This window comes from Oncorhynchus keta, chromosome 27, assembly GCF_023373465.1.
Source record: "Oncorhynchus keta strain PuntledgeMale-10-30-2019 chromosome 27, Oket_V2, whole genome shotgun sequence".
Classification (NCBI taxonomy): domain Eukaryota; kingdom Metazoa; phylum Chordata; class Actinopteri; order Salmoniformes; family Salmonidae; genus Oncorhynchus; species Oncorhynchus keta.
Genome location: NC_068447.1, coordinates 45,240,176 through 45,258,396, shown reverse-complemented (window position 1 = coordinate 45,258,396; position 18,221 = coordinate 45,240,176). Strand labels below are relative to the sequence as shown.

Sequence of the window (18,221 nt, the reverse complement as noted above, 5' to 3'; positions counted from 1 at the left end):
CCTTCCCCAAACTGATGCCACAAAGTTGGAAGCACAGAATCGTCTAGAATGTCATTGTATGCTGTAGCATTAAGATTTCCCTTAACGGGAACTAAGGGGCCTAGTGCGAACCATGAAAAACGGTACCAGACCATTATTCCTCCTCTTCCAAATTTATAGTCTGCACTCTGAATTGGGGCAGGTAGCGTTCTGCTGGCTTCCGCCAAGCCCAGATTCGTCCGTTGGACTGCCAGATGAAGCGCGATTCATCACACCAGAGAACGCGTTTCCACCACTCAGGCCGATGCTTGGCATTTTGCATGGTGATCTTAGGCTGCTCGGCCATGGAAACCCACTTCATCAAGATCCCAACGAACAGTTCTTGTGCTGACGTTGCTTCCAGAGGCAGTTTACAACTCGGTAGTGAGTGTTGCAACCGAGGGACAGACGATTTATACGCGCTTCAGCACACCCGTTCCCGTTCTGTGAGCTTGTGTGGCCTACCACTTTGCAGCTGAGCCGTTGTTGCTTCTAGACATTTCCATGTCACATTAACAGCACTTACAGTTGACCGGAGCAGCTCTAGCAGGGCAGAAATTTGACGAACTGACTTGGAAAAGTAGCATCCTATGACGTGCCAAGTTGAAAGTCACTGAGCTCTTAAGTAAGGCCATTCCACTGACAAGTTTGTCTATGGAGATTGCATTGCTGTGTGCTCGATTTTATACACCTGTCAGCAACGGGTATGGCTGAAATAGCCAAATCCACTCATTTGAAAGAGTTTCCACATACTTTTGGTCATGTAGAGTATCAAGCCCCACTCAGCACAGCACAAACACTCTTTGTTGGTTGATATGCCCTGCCGTCCCCCTCAGGCCAGGGTCTCGCCACCGCTTCTGCTAGCTCGTCTACTGACTCCGCTGATTCCCCCTCCCTCCTAAATTCCGTCTCTAACAAATATGCCTCTGAATAAATATGTTCTTCTTCTACCTCAAAGTCCGACATGATTCATCAAATGTTATTATTATTGGCAAATCATCATGTTATTATGATGATTTGCCAATAAGCAAGTGAGCAAGCTACTAAAAATAACCCAAAGTAGTCCGTAATTGAGGAAGTTGATAGTCAATTTTACTGATAATCATCAGAAATGACATTCTAATGTATAAAATATTGATTACTGTGTATAGCTTTAAGTTTTTATAAATGACCGACCACCCAGATTTGGAGAAGTTAGGTCTATTTCCCAGGAGATGGATAGTAGATACCCATAGACTTCCAGCAATTGCGGTAAGCTAATGATATGCTGCCTTCAACTTCCTTAGAACTGCATGCATAGACATAAAAATGGTATTTGTGAGTTCATCTGACTCTGGGTAAGTATGAAATTACCCCAAATACTGAAATATCCCTTGAACAAAGAATGACATACCCACAGCAATCCTCACCCAATGGCAATCATTCCTTGCTTCACAAGTCAGAACATGGTTCCTATAGCAACAAACCCCATTTTGCACAGTCAAATGACTGAGCTACACAGATGGTAATGGAGAGAGTTTGATCATTGGACAAATTGTAACGTGTGTATCTTGTGTTATTTGTAGGAGGACACGAGAACTTCCGCAAGATGATTGATGAAGCGGAACCGCTGGGCTACCCTGTGGTGGTGAAGAACGCACGTGGTCACAGAGGTTAGTCTGACCGCAATCATCTCTCCATTCACCTCTCTCACTTCTCTCTTTAATATTAAAACCAGCCCAGGCCTCTCATTTTTTGCAAAACTGCCTCTCGAATCCTCTTCCACCATCGTGTGCGTGACCAACAGCACTTCGGTCCACCCATAAAAGGAATTTAACAAAGGGGTGCTAAGTGATTGTCATTGTGAAAAGGAAAGCACATAGTACAAATCATCGACTGCTTATTTAAACCCATTTTTATCATACTCGCTGATTTTTCAACTTTCCTTCTCATTTAGAGTAGGATTGCCAGAGAAGTTTTTGACTAATGTCAAGTTAGGAAAGAGATTGAACCTTAGCTATTTCAGAGGCCTCCTGGCCCATCAACTTTTTATTCATAGTCATTGACACTTTAATTGGTCTCCCATTGTCTGTGGGTAATGACAGAGCATAGATAGTCTATCAAGAAAGGGCATTGTTAACCCTAGAACCGCCATAGGCAAACGGCCACTGAAGTTTGATTTTGTATATACAAACAAATCAGCCCCACCCAAAAAGCTACAGTGCATTCAGAAAGTATTCAGACCCCTTGACTTTTTTCACATTTTGTTACATTATTACGAAGGCTAATAAAGACTCAGTGTGTGTGTGTGTGTGTGTGTGTTTGTTTGTTTTTGTTTGTGTGTGTGTGTTTGTTTGTTTGTTTGTTTGAAAGTTTGTTTGTTTGTTTGTTTGTTTGTTTGTTTGTTTGTTTGTTTGTTTGTTTGTTTGTTTGTTTGTTTGTTTGTGTTTGTGTGTGAGAGAGAGAGAATGAGAAAGTGAGAGAGAGAGAATGAGAAAGTGTATGTGTGTGTGTGTGTGTGTGTGTGTGTGTGTGTGTGTGTGTGTGTGTGTGTGTGTGTGTGTGTGTGAATGAGAGAGGGTGTATGAAATGCATTTGTGAGCTTGCTCATGTTTGTGAGAAAGAGAATTGTAATAAGTTGCCTTAGAACAAGCATTTAGGTTTAGGGTTGTAGTTCTAGAAATACATATATTTATTCTAAAATTGATAAAAGTGTTTTCCCTTATCAATCTATACACAATACGCCATAATGACAAAGTAAAAACTTTTTTTTTTTTTGCTAATTTATAAAAATTACAAAGTATTCAGACCCTTTACTAAGAACTTGGATGAAGCACCATTGGCAGCAATTACAGCCTCGAGTCTTCTTCGGTATGACGTTACAAGCGTGGCACACCTGTATTTGGGGAGTTTCTCCCATTTTTCGATGCAGATCCTATCAGGTTAGATGGGAATCGTTGCTGCACAGCTATTTTCAGGTCTTTCCAGAGATGTTCGATCGATCGGGTTCAAGTCCAGGCTCTAGCTGGGCCACTCAAGGACATTCAGCGACTTGTCCTGTCGCCAGTTCTATGTTGTCTTTGTGCTTAGGGTCGTTGTCCTGTTAGATGAATCTTCGCCCGAGTCTAAGGTCATGAGCAGGTTTTCATCAAGGTTTTCTCTGTTAATCTTTGCCTCGATCCTGACTAGTCTCCCAGCCCCTGCCGCTAAAAAACATCCCCACAGCATGATGCTGCCATCATCATGCCTCACCGTAGGGATGGTGCCAGGTTTCTTCTAGATGTGACGCTTGGCATTCGGGCCAAATCAATCAAATGTATTTATAAAGCCTTTTTTACATCAGCCAATGTCACAAACAGCAAGCAAACTCCCTAGAAAGACAAGAACCTAGGAGGAACCAAGCTCTGAGGGGGTGGCCAGTCCTCTTCTGGCGGTGCCGGGTTGAGATTATAACAGTACATGGCCAAGATGTTCAACCGTTCATAGATGATCAGCAGGGTCAAATAATAATCACAGTGGTTGTAGAGGGTGCAACAGGTCAGCAACTCAGGAGTAAATGTCAGTTGGCTTTTCATAGCTGAGCATTAAGAGTTAGAGACAGCAGGTGTGATAGAGAGAGAGTGTCGAAAACAGCACGTTCTGTGAATAGGTCAGGGTTCCATAGCCGCAGGTAAAACAGTTGAAACTGGAGCAGCAGCACGACCAGGTGAACTGGGAACAGCAAGGAGTCGTCAGACCAGGTAGTCCTGAAGCATGGTCCCAGGGCTCAGGTCCTCCGGGAGGGAAAGGGAGAGCAAGAGAATTAGAGGGAGCATACTTAAATTCCTACATGACACCGGATAAGACAGAAGAAATACTCCAAAAATAACAGACTGACCATAGCCCCCAGTCACAAACTATTTTTTGTTATTTTTTATTTTACCTTTATTTTACTAGGCAAGTCAGTTAAGAACAAATTCTTATTTTCAATGACGGCCTAGGAACAGTGGGTTAACTGCCTGTTCAGGGGCAGAACGACAGATTTGTACCTTGTCAGCTCGGGGATTCGAACTTGCAACCTTTCGGTTACTAGTCCAACACTCTAACCACTAGGCTACCCTGCAGCATAAATACTGGAGGCTGAGACAGGAGGGGACGGGAGACACTGGCCCCGTCTGACGATACCCCTGGACAGGGCCAACCAGGCAGGATATAACCCCACCCACTTTGCCAAAGCACAGCCCCCACTCCACTAGAGGAATATCTTCAAACCACCACTTGCTACACCACAAAGATCTCCCCCACAGCACGAACCCGAGGGGGGCGCCGACCCCGGACAGGAAGATCATGTCAGTGACTCAACCCACTCAAGTGATGCACCCCTGCTAGGGACGGGATGGAAGAGCACCAGTAAGCAAGTGGCTCAGCTCCCGTAATAGGGTTAGAGGCAGAGAATCCTGGTGGAGAGAGGGGAACCGCAAGGGTGGTCGAGTCTGCGTCTCTCACATGGATAGGCAGACCATTCCATAAAAATGGAGCTCGATGGGAGAAAGACCTGCCTCCAGCTGTTTGCTTAGAAATTCTAGGGACAATAAGGAGGCCTGTGTCTTGTGACCGTAGCATACGTGTAGGTATGTACTAGAGGTCGACCGATTATGATTTTTCAATGCAGATACCGATTATTGGAGGACCCAAAAAAGCCGATACCGATTAATCGGACGATTTAAAAAATAAAAATAAAAAGTATTTGTAATAATGACAATTACAACAATACTGAATGAACACTTATTTTAACTTAATATATTACACCAATGAAATCAATTTATCCTCAAATAAATAATGTAACATGTTCAATTTGGTTTAAATAATGCAAAAACTAAGTGTTGGAGAAGAAAGTAAAAGTGCAATATGTGCTATGTAAGAAAGCTAACGTTTAAGTTCTTTGCTCAGAACATATGAAAGCTGGTGGTTCCTTTAACATGAGTCTTCAATATTCCCAGGTAAGAAGTTTTTGGTTGTAGTTATTGTAGGACTATTTCTCTCTATAGCATTTGACTATTGATGTTCTTATAGGCACTTTAGTATTGCCACTGTAACAGTATAGCTTCCGTCCCTCTCCTCGCCCCTACCTGGGCTCGAACCAGGAACACATCGACAACAGCCATCCTCGAAGCACCGTTACCCATGCAGAGCAAGGGGTATAACTACTCCAAGTCTCAGAGCGAGTGACGTTTGAAATGCTATTACCGCGCACCCCGCTAACTAGCTAGCCATTTCACATCGATTACACAAGCCTAATCTCGGGAGTTGATAGGCTTGTAGCACAACGAAGAGCTTCTGGCAAAATGCACAAAAGTGCTGTTTGAATGAATGCTAACGAGCCTGCTGGTTCCTACCATCGCTCAGTCAGACTGATCTATCAAATCATAGACTTAATTATAACATAATAACACATAGAAATACGAGCCTTCGGTCATTAATATGGTTGAACCCGGAAACAAGACGTTTATTCTTTCAGTGAAATACGGAACCGTTCCGTATTTTATCTAATGGGTGGCATCCATAAGTCTACATATTCCTGTTACATTGCACAACCTTCAATGTTATGTCATAATTGCGTAAAATTCTGGCAAATTAGGCAGCCCAAAATGTTGCATATACCCTGCGTGCAATGAACGCAAGAGAAGTGACAATTTCACCTGGTTAATATTGCCTGCTAACTTGGTTTTCTTTTAGCTAAATATGCAGGTTTAAAAATGTGTATTGATTTTAAAGAAAGGCATTGATGTTTATGGTTAGGTACACATTGGAGCAAGGACAGTCCTTTTTCGCGAATACGCACCGCATATATATTATATGCAATGCAGGACACGCTAGATATAGTAGTAATATTATCAACCATCTGTAGTTAACTAGTGATTATGATTTATTGATTGTTTTTTTATAAGACAAGTTTAATGCTAGCTAGCAACTTACCTTGACTTACTGCATTTGCGTAACAGGCAGGCTCCTCGTGGAGTGAAATGAGCGGCAGGTGGTTAGAGCTTTGGACTAGTTAACTGGAAGGTTGCAAGATTGAATCCCGAGCTGACAGAGTAAAAATATGTTGTTCTGCCCCTGAACAAGGCAGGTAACCCACTGTTCCCAGGCCGTCATTGAAAATAATAATGTGTTCTTAACTGACTTGCCTAGTTAAATCAAGTTTTTTTTACATTTTAAATCGGCCAAATCGGTGTCCAAAAATACCGATTTCCGATTGTTAGGAAAACTTTAAATCGGCCAAATTAATCGGCCATTCCGATTAATCGGTCGACCTCTAGTATGTACGGCCAGATCAAATCAGATAGACAGGTAGGAGCAAGCCCATGTAATGCTTTGTAGGTTATCAGTAAAACCTTGAAATCAGCCCTAGCCTTTACAGGAAGCCAGTGTAGAGTGGGTAGCACTGGAGTAATATGATCACATTTTTGGGTTCTAGTCAAGATTCTAGCAGCCGTGTTTAGCACTAACTGAAGTTTATTTACTGCTTTATCCGGGTAGCCGGAAAGTAGAGCATTGCAGTAGTCTAATCTAGAAGTGACAAAGCATGGATTAGCTTTTCTGCATCATGGAAAAAAGCTGGCATTGAAATAGTCTTGATACATTTGAAGTCAGAAGTTTACATACACCTGAGCCAAATACATTTGAACTCAGTTTTTCACAATTCCTGACATTTAATCCTAGTATAAATTCCCTGTTTTAGGTCAGTTAGGATCACCACTTTATTTTAAGAATGTGAAATGTCAGAATAATAGTAGGGAGAATTATTTATTTCAGCTTGTATTTCTTTCATTACATTCCCAGGGGGTCAAACGTTTGCATACACTCAATTCATGTTTGGCAGCATTGCCTTTAAATTGTTTAACTTGGGCCAAACGTTTTGGGTAGCCTTCCACAAGCTTCCCACAATAAATTGGGTGAATTATTGCCCATTCCTCCTGACAGAGCTGGTGTAACGGAATCGGGTTTATAGGCCTCTTGCTCGCTCATGCTTTTTCAGTTCTGCCCACATATTTTCTATAGGATTGAGGTCAGGGCTTTGTGATGGCCACTCCAATACCTTGACTTTGTTGTCCTTAAGCCATTTTACCACAACTTTGGAAGTATGTTTGGGGTTATTGTCCATTTGGAAGATCCATTTGCGACCAAGCTTTAACTTCCTGACTGATGTCTAGAGATGTCGCTTTAATATATCCACATCATTTTCCTCCCTCATGATGCCATCTATTTTGTGAAGTGCACCAGTCCCACCCGCACAACATTATGCTGCCATCCCTGTGCTTCACGGTTGGGATGGTGTTCTCCGGGATGGTGTTCTCTTGCAAGCCTCCCCCTTTTTCCTCCAAACATAATGATGGTCATTATGGCCAAACAGTTCTATTTTTGTTTCATCAGACCAGAGGACATTTCTCCAAAAAGTACGATCTTTGTCCCCACGTGCAGTTGCAAAGCGTAGTCTTGCTTTTTTATTGTGGTTTTGGAGCAGTGGCTTCTTCCTTGCTGAGCGGCCTTTCAGGTTATGTCAATATAGGACTCGTTTTACTGTGGATAATAGATGCTTTTGTACCTTTTTCCTCCAGCATCTTCACAAGGTCCTTTGTTGTTGTTCTGGGATTGATTTGCACTTTTCGCACCAAAGTACGTTCATCTCTAGGATGTGGAGGTCTACAATTTTTTTCCTGAAGTCTTGGCTGATTTCTTTTGATTTTCCCATGATGTCAAGCAAACTGAGTTTGAAGGTAGGCCTTGAAATACATCCACAGGTACACCTCCAATTGACTCAAATGATGTAAATTAGCCTTTCAGAAGCTTCTAAAGTCATGACATCATTTTCTGGAATTTTCCAAGTTGTTTAACAAACTATCATTTTGGCAAGTCGGTTAGGCTATATCTACTTTGTGCATGACAGGTAATTTTTCCAACAATTGTTTATAGACAAGATTATTTCACTTATGCATTTAAACTGTGCATTGAAACAGCTTGGAAAATTCCAGAAAATTGTGTCATGGCTTTAGAAGCTTCTGATAGGCTAATTGACATCATTTGAGTTAATTGGAGGTCTCCCTGAGGTCTACCTGACTTGACTTCCACAAGTCTGGTTCATCCTTGGGAGTAATTTCTAAACTCCTGAAGGTACCACGTTCATCCGTACAAACACCACAGGATCACGCAGCCGTCATACCGCTCAGGAAAGGGACTCGTTCTGTCTCCTAGAGATGAACGTACTTTTGGTGCGAAAAGTGAGGACAAAGTCCACTCTAATTAAAATGGGCCCTGGCATATTTGTAAGCCAATGCGAGAGACATTCTGCTCTCTCCCCACCATGGCTTCTCAGTCAGTGTCCCGAGTGTTGAGGTGAGAGGTGTCAACATTCACACTATCACTGTCATCTTCAGAAGAGTACTGAATGTTATGCTGTAGAGTATAACATAGAGGACTATAGTCAGGTGAAGGAATTATTACTTTTCCATGACAAAAAAAAACATGAAATATCTGTTTTCACATGTTGAGCTTAAATTTAGAGTTCACATGTGAGAATGTTACTTTAATCACAGTCCTTCTCAAATAGTGGGGGCGCGCCCCCCTGGGAGGGCTCGGAGCGATGCCAGGGGGGGCGCGTGTGACCGAACAAGAACACACAGCACAGAGCAGGAGATATGACGTGCAGATAACAAACCCTTGAGAGACACCATAGAAAATATTTAACAGGGATGAAAAGAAAGGCGGAGAGAGACGAAGATAATGAGACAAACGTAAGTCTCCCGAAAGCTAAGACGAGGAAATGTAGAGCTTGGCTTCACTGTGACTACGGTGGGAGACGAGGAAAGACCGGTATGTTTACTATGTATAAAAATGTTGACAGCGGACAGCATGAAGCCAAATAAATTAAGGCGTCACTGAAAGACATTACACCCCAATCACGCTGATAAGCCGCTTGAGTTTTTTCAGCGAAAACGTGCCGAATATTGACAACAATCGTCCCGCTTTGTGAATGCTACTTCAGTAAACCAGCGAGCACTGTTAGCATCATAAGGTGGCGTACCAAATTGCTCAGTGCAGAAAAAACCCACTCTATAGCAGAGGAGCTGATACTGCCTGCAGCATTAGACCTGGTCTCTGTCCTGCTGGATGACACAAGTGCTGCAAAAATAAAAACTATCCCTCTGTCCAATGACACTGTCGCCAGACGTATAAATGACATTGCTAACGATCTTAAAGAACAGCTGGTAGATAACCTCCAAGGCAAACATTTTGCCTTACAGTTCGATGAAGCAACTGACAGCAACAAAGACTGTTTGTTTATCGCTTATGTACGCTTTGACATGACAAACTCCCTGTGTGAGGATCTACTTTTTTGTAATTATGTCAGAGACAGAGCCACAGCTGAAGAGCTATTCAAAATGCTGGACTGCTTCCTGACTGAGAATGGGCTAAAGTGGGAGAACTGCATTGGTGTTTGCAGTGATGGTGCACAGACCATGGCAGGGATGAGAAAAGGACTGAGTGGACACACTGTGTTATACACAGAGAGGCACTGGCATCAAGACACCTTTCCTCTGAATTAAGTGAGGTTATGACTGACATTGTAGGTGTAGTCAATTTTATGAAGACCAGACCACTAAAAACAAGAGTCTTCTCTGCTATCTGTGAGGAGATGGGAGTTGAACATCAAGCTGTGCTGTTTCACAGTGAAGCAAGGTGGCTGTCATGAGGAAAAGTCTTGTCCTGAATTTTTGAGCTCAGAGAGCAGATAAGAATGTTTTAGGAGCAGGAGCAATCCTGCAATTTTCCTTGTCTTTGGTTAAGTGGGAAGTTTTGTCACTGTAACGCTCAATGAGTGAATGAGTGTGGAGTCAGGCGCAGAGAGCAAAGGATGTGGGAAAAACACGCTTAAATGTCCAAAAAAATCACAGGAACAAAATAGTATACCCAACACAAGTATAACTACACAACAAAATTGTACCCTATCGTGAAAATACTAGTACAGCGAGAAACCCAACAAAACACTCTGACACATACAGAATGAACAAGCCCGCACAAACAGAAGCGGGCTAAATGAACTTAAATAACCCCACCCGAACAACCAAACAAGGAACAGGTGAAACCAATTAGACAAAACCAAACGAACACAGAACAAAGGATCGGTGGCAGCTAGTAGACCGGCGACGACGACCGCCGAGCGCCACCCGAACAAGAAGGGGAGCCACCTTCGGTAATATTCGTGACAGGCACATTCATTCCAGCAACATAGCACCTTACATCCCACTGCTGCTTTGCCTCTGATGGAAGTTCAGATGTAGCTGGAAGTGGTAAAAAATAATCATTCACAAGGGAAAAACAACGTGAAAAATATACATGTGAATTTTTTTATTGTTCACGTGATTTTTCTCATTCACTGTCCAGGCCACGAACCATCAATAGCCAAAGTTTATTTTTATTTTTAAAGCGTCTTCTTCATGTAATGAAAAATTATATATAAATGAAATCATTCTCTCTTGCTCCCCTTCACTCTGTCTCACCCACAGGAAAGGCGGTGTTCCTGGCCAGGGACAAGCACCACCTGGCCGACCTGAGCCACCTGATTCGCCACGACGCTCCCTATCTCTTCCAGGAGTACGTGAAGGAGTCTCACGGCCGCGACGTCCGGGTGGTGCTGGTGGGCGGCCGCGTCATTGGCTCCATGCTGCGCTGCTCCACCGATGGACGCATGCAAAGCAACTGCTCCCTGGGTGAGTGATGCTGGAAAGAGGAGAGGAGGATATTTGGTCACTCTTGGAGGACAATAGGATTGAATTATTTTTTTTAAAAATGTACACGATTTGGCTTGTAGCCTTTGTCAGGGTTTTACAGACAGAAAATGAAATGAGGCTTAAGTAAAAACCCCACTGGTGGGTCCTCTGCAAAGTTTGTCTCCAGTGGTTAGGTCTATCAAATAAAATCAAAGTTTATTTGTCATGTGCGCCGAATACAACAGGTGTAAACCTTACAGCGAAATGCTTACTTACAGGCTCTAACCAATGGTGTGAAAAAAAGGGTATGTGTGTGTGTGAAGGTAAGTAAAAAAATAAAACAACAGTTAAAAGACATTTGAAAAAAGAGTAGCAAGGCTATATACAGACACCTGTTAGTCAGGCTTATTGAGGTAGTATGTACATGTAGGTATAGTTAAAGTGACTATGCATATATGATGAACAGAGAGTAGCAAAAGCGTAAAAAGAGGGGTTGGGGGGGGGTACACAATGCAAGTAGTCTGGGTAACCATTTGGTTACATGTTCAGGAGTCTTATGGCTTGGGGGAAAAAAACTGTTGAGAAGCCTTTTTGTACTAAACTTGGCACTCCGGTACCGCTTGCCATGCGGTAGTAGAGAGAACAGTCTATGACTGGGGTGGCTGGGGTCTTTGACAATATCCAGGGCCTTCCTCTGACACCGCCTGGTGTAGAGGTCCTGGATGGCAGGCAGCTTTGCCCCAGTGATGTACTGGGCAGTACTCACTACCATCTGAAGTGCCTTGCAGTCGGGCTCGGTGCTCCTTTTCCTGTCATCTCCTTAGTCTTGGTTACGTTGAGGGATAGGTTGTTATTCTGGCACCACCCGGCCAGGTCTCTGATAGGCTTTCTCATCGTTGTCGGTGATCAGGCTGTTGTGTTGTCAGCAAACTTAATGATGGTGTTGGAGTCGTGCCTGGCCATGCAGTCGTGGGTGAACAGGGAGTACAGGAGGGGACTGAGCACGCACCCCTGGGGAGCTCCAGAGTTAAGGATCAGCGTGGCAGATGTGTTGCTACGTACCCTGGGGGCGGCCTGTCAGGAAGTCCAGGATCCAGTTGCAGAGGGAGGTGTTTAGTCCCAGGATCCTTAGCTTGGTGATGAGCTTTGAGTGTACTATGGTGTTGAACGCTGAGCTGTCGTCAATTAACAGCATTCTCACATAGGTGTTCCTTTAGTCCATGTGGGAAAGGGCAGTGTGGAGTGCAATAGAGATTGCATCATCTGTGGATCTGTTTGGGCTGTATGCAAATTGGAGTGGGTCTAGGGTTTCTGGGATAATGGTGTTGATGTGAGCCATTACCAGCCTTTCAAAGCACTTCATGGCTACAGACGTGAGTGCTACGGGTCTGTAGTCATTTAGGCAGGTTGCCTTTGTGTTCTTGGGCACAGGGACTATGGTGGTCTGCTTGAAGCATGTTGGTATTACAGACTCAATCGGGGACATGTTGAAAATGTCAGTGAAGACACCTGCCAGTTGGTCAGCACATGCCCGGAGCACACGTCCTGGTAATCCGTCTGGCCACGCAGCTTTAGAGGTGATTTAGCTCGTCTGGTAGGCTTGTGTCACTGGGCAGCTCGCGGCTTTGCTTCCCTTTGTAGTCTGTAATAGTTTGCAAGCCCTGCCACATCCGACGAGTGTCGGAGCCGGTGTAGTATGATTCAATCTGTATGTAGCCCTGTATTGACGCTTTGCCTATTTTATGGTTCTTCGCAAGGCATAGTGGGATTTCTTGTAAGCTTCCGGGTTGGAGTCCCGCACCTTGAAAGCGGCAGCTATACCCTTTAGCTCAGTGCAAATGTTGCCTGTAATCCATGGCTTCTGGTTGGGTTATGTACATACAGTCACTGTGGGAACGACGTCCTCAATGCACTTATTGATAAAGCCAGTGACTGATGTGGTGTATTCCTCAATGTCATCGGAAGAATCCCGGAACATGTTCCAGTCTGTAATAGCAAAGCAGTCCTGTAGTTTAGCATCTGCTTCATCTGACCATTTTTTTATAGACCGAGTCACTGGTGCTTCCTGCTTTAATTTTTGCTTGTAAGCAGGAATCAGGAGGATAGAGTTGTGGTCGGATTTACCAAATGGAGGGCGAGGGAGAGCTTTGACGCATCTCTGTGTGTGGAGTACAGGTGACAATTTAACATGTTGATAGAGATTTGGTAGAACTGATTTAAGTTTCCGTGCATTAAAGTCTCCGGCTACTTGGAGCGCCGCTTCTGGGTGAGTGGTTTCCTGTTTGCTTATTTCCTTATACAGCTGACTAAGTGCAGTCTTAGTGCCAGTATCTGTCTGTGGTGGTAAATAAACAGCCACGAAAAGTATAGCTGAGAACTATCTAGGCAAGTAGTGTGGCCTGCAGTTTATCACAACATACTCAACTATAGACTGGTTATTGCCAAAGAGAACCAGGGTCAGGGCCAAATCATTTTTTTTTACATACTGATGTTACTTTCAGTGAATGAGATAATTTCTTAAGAAACATATGGAACTGACCCTGAACATGCTATTTCATGTATGTTAGGAAACCACACCAGAACACAGGGGACAGTGAGAGGAGCATTGCACTTGAATTTGGCCAAAGAAGGACAATATAGTTGTCTTGACTGTGACTTTGCTTTTGATGACAGACATGATTATGCTTGTCATAACGTCTTCAGTTTCAGGTTAGCAAACACACTCATGTCTTGTGACATTTTGGGGTCATCAGCCTTCAATTGTTCCACAGTTACATGACAAGTGTCACATTGTGTTTTATAACAAAATGTTGTTTGTCTTACGCAAGCATAGATTCTCGGTTGCTCTGGCTTACTTACATAATATATGATTTATTTGTTTGTCCATCCTATTTATATCTATTGTTCTAAAATAAATACAAATAATTCCACATTTCACAATACATTAAGAAATAGTTGCCCTGGGAGTTGGTCACTGTTTTCTCTGTCCGGTCATTCCTTGCCATAGAGGCCGCAGAGAATGTGAATGTAAGGCACACAGTGAACAGTCCACAGATCGCAGTTACAGGCGTGTCTGTGGTACTGACATACCGGTCTTTCCATTGTGCCCTCCACTCCCGCAGGTGGCGTGGGGATGATGTGCCCGCTGAGTGAGCAGGGCAAGCAGCTGGCGGTGCAGGTGTCCAACATCCTTGGCATGGACGTGTGCGGCATTGACCTGCTGCAGCTCAACGACGGCTCGTTCGTGGTGTGCGAGGCCAACGCCAATGTGGGCTTCATTGCCTTCGATCAGGCGTGCGGCATGGACGTGGCGGGCATCGTGGCTGACTACGCCCTCTCACTGCTGCCTAGCCGCCTGACACGCAAGATGTCGCTGCTCTCGGTGGTGTCCAGTGCCAGCGAGACTAGCAGCGAGCCTGAGGTGTGCCCGGCGCCCAGCAACGTACTGCCCGAGGCCGTGTGCAACATGAGCGTGGGGTCCACTTCTAGTGAGAGCGACCCCGAGCTGGCCGATACCACCCCGCAGCCCACGAGCCGCCAAGTTGGCCCCAGTCCGGTCCTGCCCAACCTCCCTGACCCGGCCTACAACTTCAACACCCTCCTCGCCAACGAGATCAAACTATTGACTGAGTGAGCTGAATCCAGCCACGGCACACGTGCACACTTACACACACAGACACAATTACAAACACACACCTGAACACATGGTGATGGACATTCCTGTTACAGAGCACACACACAAACTCCTATACACGTTATACAGGCAGGATGTTACATGCAAAAGCATGAGCTGAACAAACAAAATTGAAATGAAAAATGCCATGACCACAGAAACTGACATTACGAACACGCCTTCTCTTACTAACTCCCCCCATAAACACATAGAGATCTGAGGCTGCTCCCCTGACTCTACTGCTCTTCTCCCCAACTGCGAACAACCCAGTTTTACAACCGCAGGTGGTGTCAGAAGTGGGATCCAGAAGGTTAGATGAATTACTGAATCTTTTTGTTTTCAATTGCATTGTGAGTGTGAGTTGAGTAAGAGCGTTTTTTTGGGAGAACCCTAAAGAGCATTGCATACATCAGCACATAGTCAACCGAAGTTTTATTTGTTTGCACCAAAGAAAACAAGTGATGGACAACAATACAGATAAAAACACATTTAAAACAACTGTTTGCAGGTGTGGTTGGAAGCCCAAGGGCTTATATGAAAATCACGGCAGTCTGTCACCCAATTAAACTGAACACACACTACAAAACTGTATTTTGGAGAATGAGAATGAGGCGTGGTCGTCGTTATAGATCAACCACTGAGGAAGTAGCCAGGCTTGATTTACTGGTGGTGAAATGAAGTGTTTTTCAAGTGGTGTTCTCCATAACTGGGTGAGGGGTACATACAGAGGACTAGCTAGACTGTCCACCAGCTCCATGTAGCAGAGGACAGACCTGGTTCACCGTCGCAGGGTCTATTAAGTGCAGATTGGGGTCAATTCCATTTTCTACCTCAGTTAAATCTGGAAATGGGATGATTGAAATTGACAAATAAAAAAAAATCACTGTCACATTTCATTCGTATTAAATTCGCGAATTGTCTGTAATCAAAATAGGACTTGCCACCCAATGCTGACAAGGAGCCCCTAAACACGGGATCATTAGGAGAACAAAACTGACCTAGCACCATTGCCAAGAGGCACCTTGTATAGTAACAACACTGCACGATACCCTCTCAAGAGATTCCATCTAGAAATGCATAAGCATAGGTCAAACGCAATTGACCCTGAAACTCTAAAATCAAGCGCTTCTGTCACTTGGTTTTCAAGTGAATGTTTTTAGCGGCTTGTTTTTATTCGGATTTTACAAGAACAATAGTCCAAACGGCGACTCTTTCTCTTCATCCAAAATAAAGCACTTTAAGATAAACCGATGAATTGCGTGGTGGAACTACACACCCGGGAGCAGGTTGACGTTTATTGTCATGAGGGTTGTCCTGGAGGCAGAACCGAGTTATTTCCCCTTAGATAGGCTAGCTGCAAAGTCCAATTTGTCGATAATGTAAAAATTCATGAAAAGTCAAATGTGCTTTTTGGTCTCAATTTAGGATTAGAGATGTTATGATTTTGTGGCTGTGCTAGCTAGTAACCATTCTGCAGAGCTGCCTCCAGAACAATATTAATGACGAAAAACGCTAACGTGATACTTTGGAGGCAAGTTCAATCCGTCTAGAAACGGTGCGGAAGCTGTCACTACACCTACAAGAAAAATATACCTCAATACAGAAAACGTCTCACTGCCATAGAATAAACTACTTTGAGTCATACATATCAGCCAGCATCCTTGACTTTACAAGATGTCCCTCCCTTGATACATAGGGCGTAGATATACTGTAGTCAAGTACATTTTTTGTAAATAATCATTTTAGAAGTGTTCATGCTTACTAGTCTCTGGCTGATATGAAAACCATAAGGGCTGAAATAACTGCTAACTTTCTCAACTTAAACATTTTGGTAAACTTGTGTAGAAAAGATTGGTTTGTACAGAACTGCAATGTCAGAAATAAATGTTTTACAAAAAACATGAGTGCTAACGTTTCTGTGGATTTGGCTAAATGTGTTTAATCAGCCCAGTATTTTGGCCGGTGATGAATGACTGTTTATTCAACTCAAGTGAGGTCATCTTCATAAACCTGTTGTACAAATAAAATGCAAAACAATACTTACTTTTTTTTTTACAGTGTGTTTGATAGAATGTAACTTTTTTTATTCCTCAAAAGGAAAACTTCTCCAGGGATATTTGTTGGTTACTTGCGTTAAATCTACCACTCAGCCTTCAAAAAAGACCTATCCTCTAGGTATTAACTTTGGGGCATCCATCATCAACCAAAAAGCATTCGCTTGTAATCATCCAAAGCACAAGCCACTCTACTTGGTGCCACTTAGTGACTAGCTACAGCATAGTGTTGTTATATAAAAGGCTTTCGATGTCAAACCGTTGACTCTAACATAACTCAGGGAAGCAGCCTTGATCTCATCCCCACTCCTAAGGCATGTGTCATATCCATCCTAGCTACAGATCTGCCTAAAATGTGTATTGATGACAAACAAAAAAGGATTTGTAACTATTAAAAGATGCGTTGTACCATTACGGTTAACACTCACTTTTTTTCCCTACTTGTTTTATAATGTTCAGTGTTTTTTTCCACTAATTCATTTCTGGTATTTTTTAAGGATGTGGTTTGTGTGCACTTATCTCGTCTCAAATAAAGTGAGGCCGCTGTGAAGCATGGTTTTGTGGGGGGGATTTACTAACCAGCTGGAATCTAATGGGTCTCCATGAGGAAGATATCACGAGTATGTCAAATGTGAACACGGCAAATCATTTTTGGGAAAGTTTTAGGGACAATGCAGTCAAGTAATTTCAGCAAGCTCCACTGGGAGGTATAACACCATTTACAGTACTGTGATTTGTCCAACATTATGAAATATCTATTTGAGTAAACTGAATCCCCTGTAGTTGAAATAGGGCCAGGGGGTCTGATCATCAATAAGTCTAGGTCACCCTGCTTCCACAGTTTCTGGGTGACTGGTATACAATTGTTGTTGTCCCTTTTATTTTCCCAAACGTTACGTTTGATGTGTTGTCCTGTATATCAAGCCTGTGTCATTCCACATGTATACTTTTAAAAAAAGAATGTAAAGAGAAAACATCCTAGAGTCTAGACCAGGGGGCAAAGTACGGCCCGCCGGGCACTTCAATCCGTCCCTCGAGACCCCTTTTTTCTCCCCAATTTCGTGGTATCCAATTGGTAGTTACATCGCTGCAACTCCCGTACAGACTCGGGAGTGGCGAAGGTCGAGAGCCGTGCGCTCTCCGCCAAGCCAAGCTGCACTGCTTCTTGACACAATGCCCGCTTAACCCGGAAGCCAGCTGCACCAATGTATCAGAGGAAACGCCGTACACCTGCCGACCTCGTCAGCGTGCATGCGCCCGGCCCACCATAGGAGTCGCTAGAGCACGATGGGACAAGGAATCTCGGCCTGCCAAACCCTGTCCTAACCCGGACGACGCTGGGCCAATTGTGTTCCGCCTCATGGGTCTCCCAGTCACAGCCTGGGATCGAACCCGGGTCTGTAGTGACGTCTCATGCACAGCAATGCAGTGCCTTAGACTGCTGCAACACTCTTGGGAAGCCACCGCAAATTGATTTGAACAAACAATTGGTCCCACAAGAAATGCGGCCCTCCATTGAAATTCAAAATCTCGATGTGGCCCTTGAGCCAAAAAGTTTGCGCACCCCTGGTCGAGACCTTAATACCAGCCATAGGAAAGAATGAAGGGATTACCATTTTCTCCAACATATGCATTGTTGAAATAATAATAATAATAGTCCTAATTACTACATTCATATAACCTACAAAGCATATCTAGGTTAATTTACTCTATGGTTTAGTATGTGTGTCCAAAATAACTTTAAATGCC

The 18,221-nt window shown here is 43.7% G+C and overlaps 1 protein-coding gene across 1 annotated transcript in view; it reads left to right on the top strand.

The window, feature by feature from the left end:
* Positions 1-17,027, top strand: part of LOC118360188 (beta-citrylglutamate synthase B-like) — a 33,662-nt gene extending 16,635 nt beyond the window's left edge. Inside the window, exons 3-5 of the mRNA XM_035739429.2 lie at positions 1,584-1,670; positions 10,542-10,745; positions 13,868-17,027. Coding sequence (XP_035595322.1) covers positions 1,584-1,670; positions 10,542-10,745; positions 13,868-14,379 — 803 coding nt within the window. The 3' untranslated portion in view covers positions 14,380-17,027. The remainder of the gene's footprint in view (positions 1-1,583; positions 1,671-10,541; positions 10,746-13,867) is intronic.
* The last annotated feature ends 1,194 nt before the right edge of the window (positions 17,028-18,221 follow it).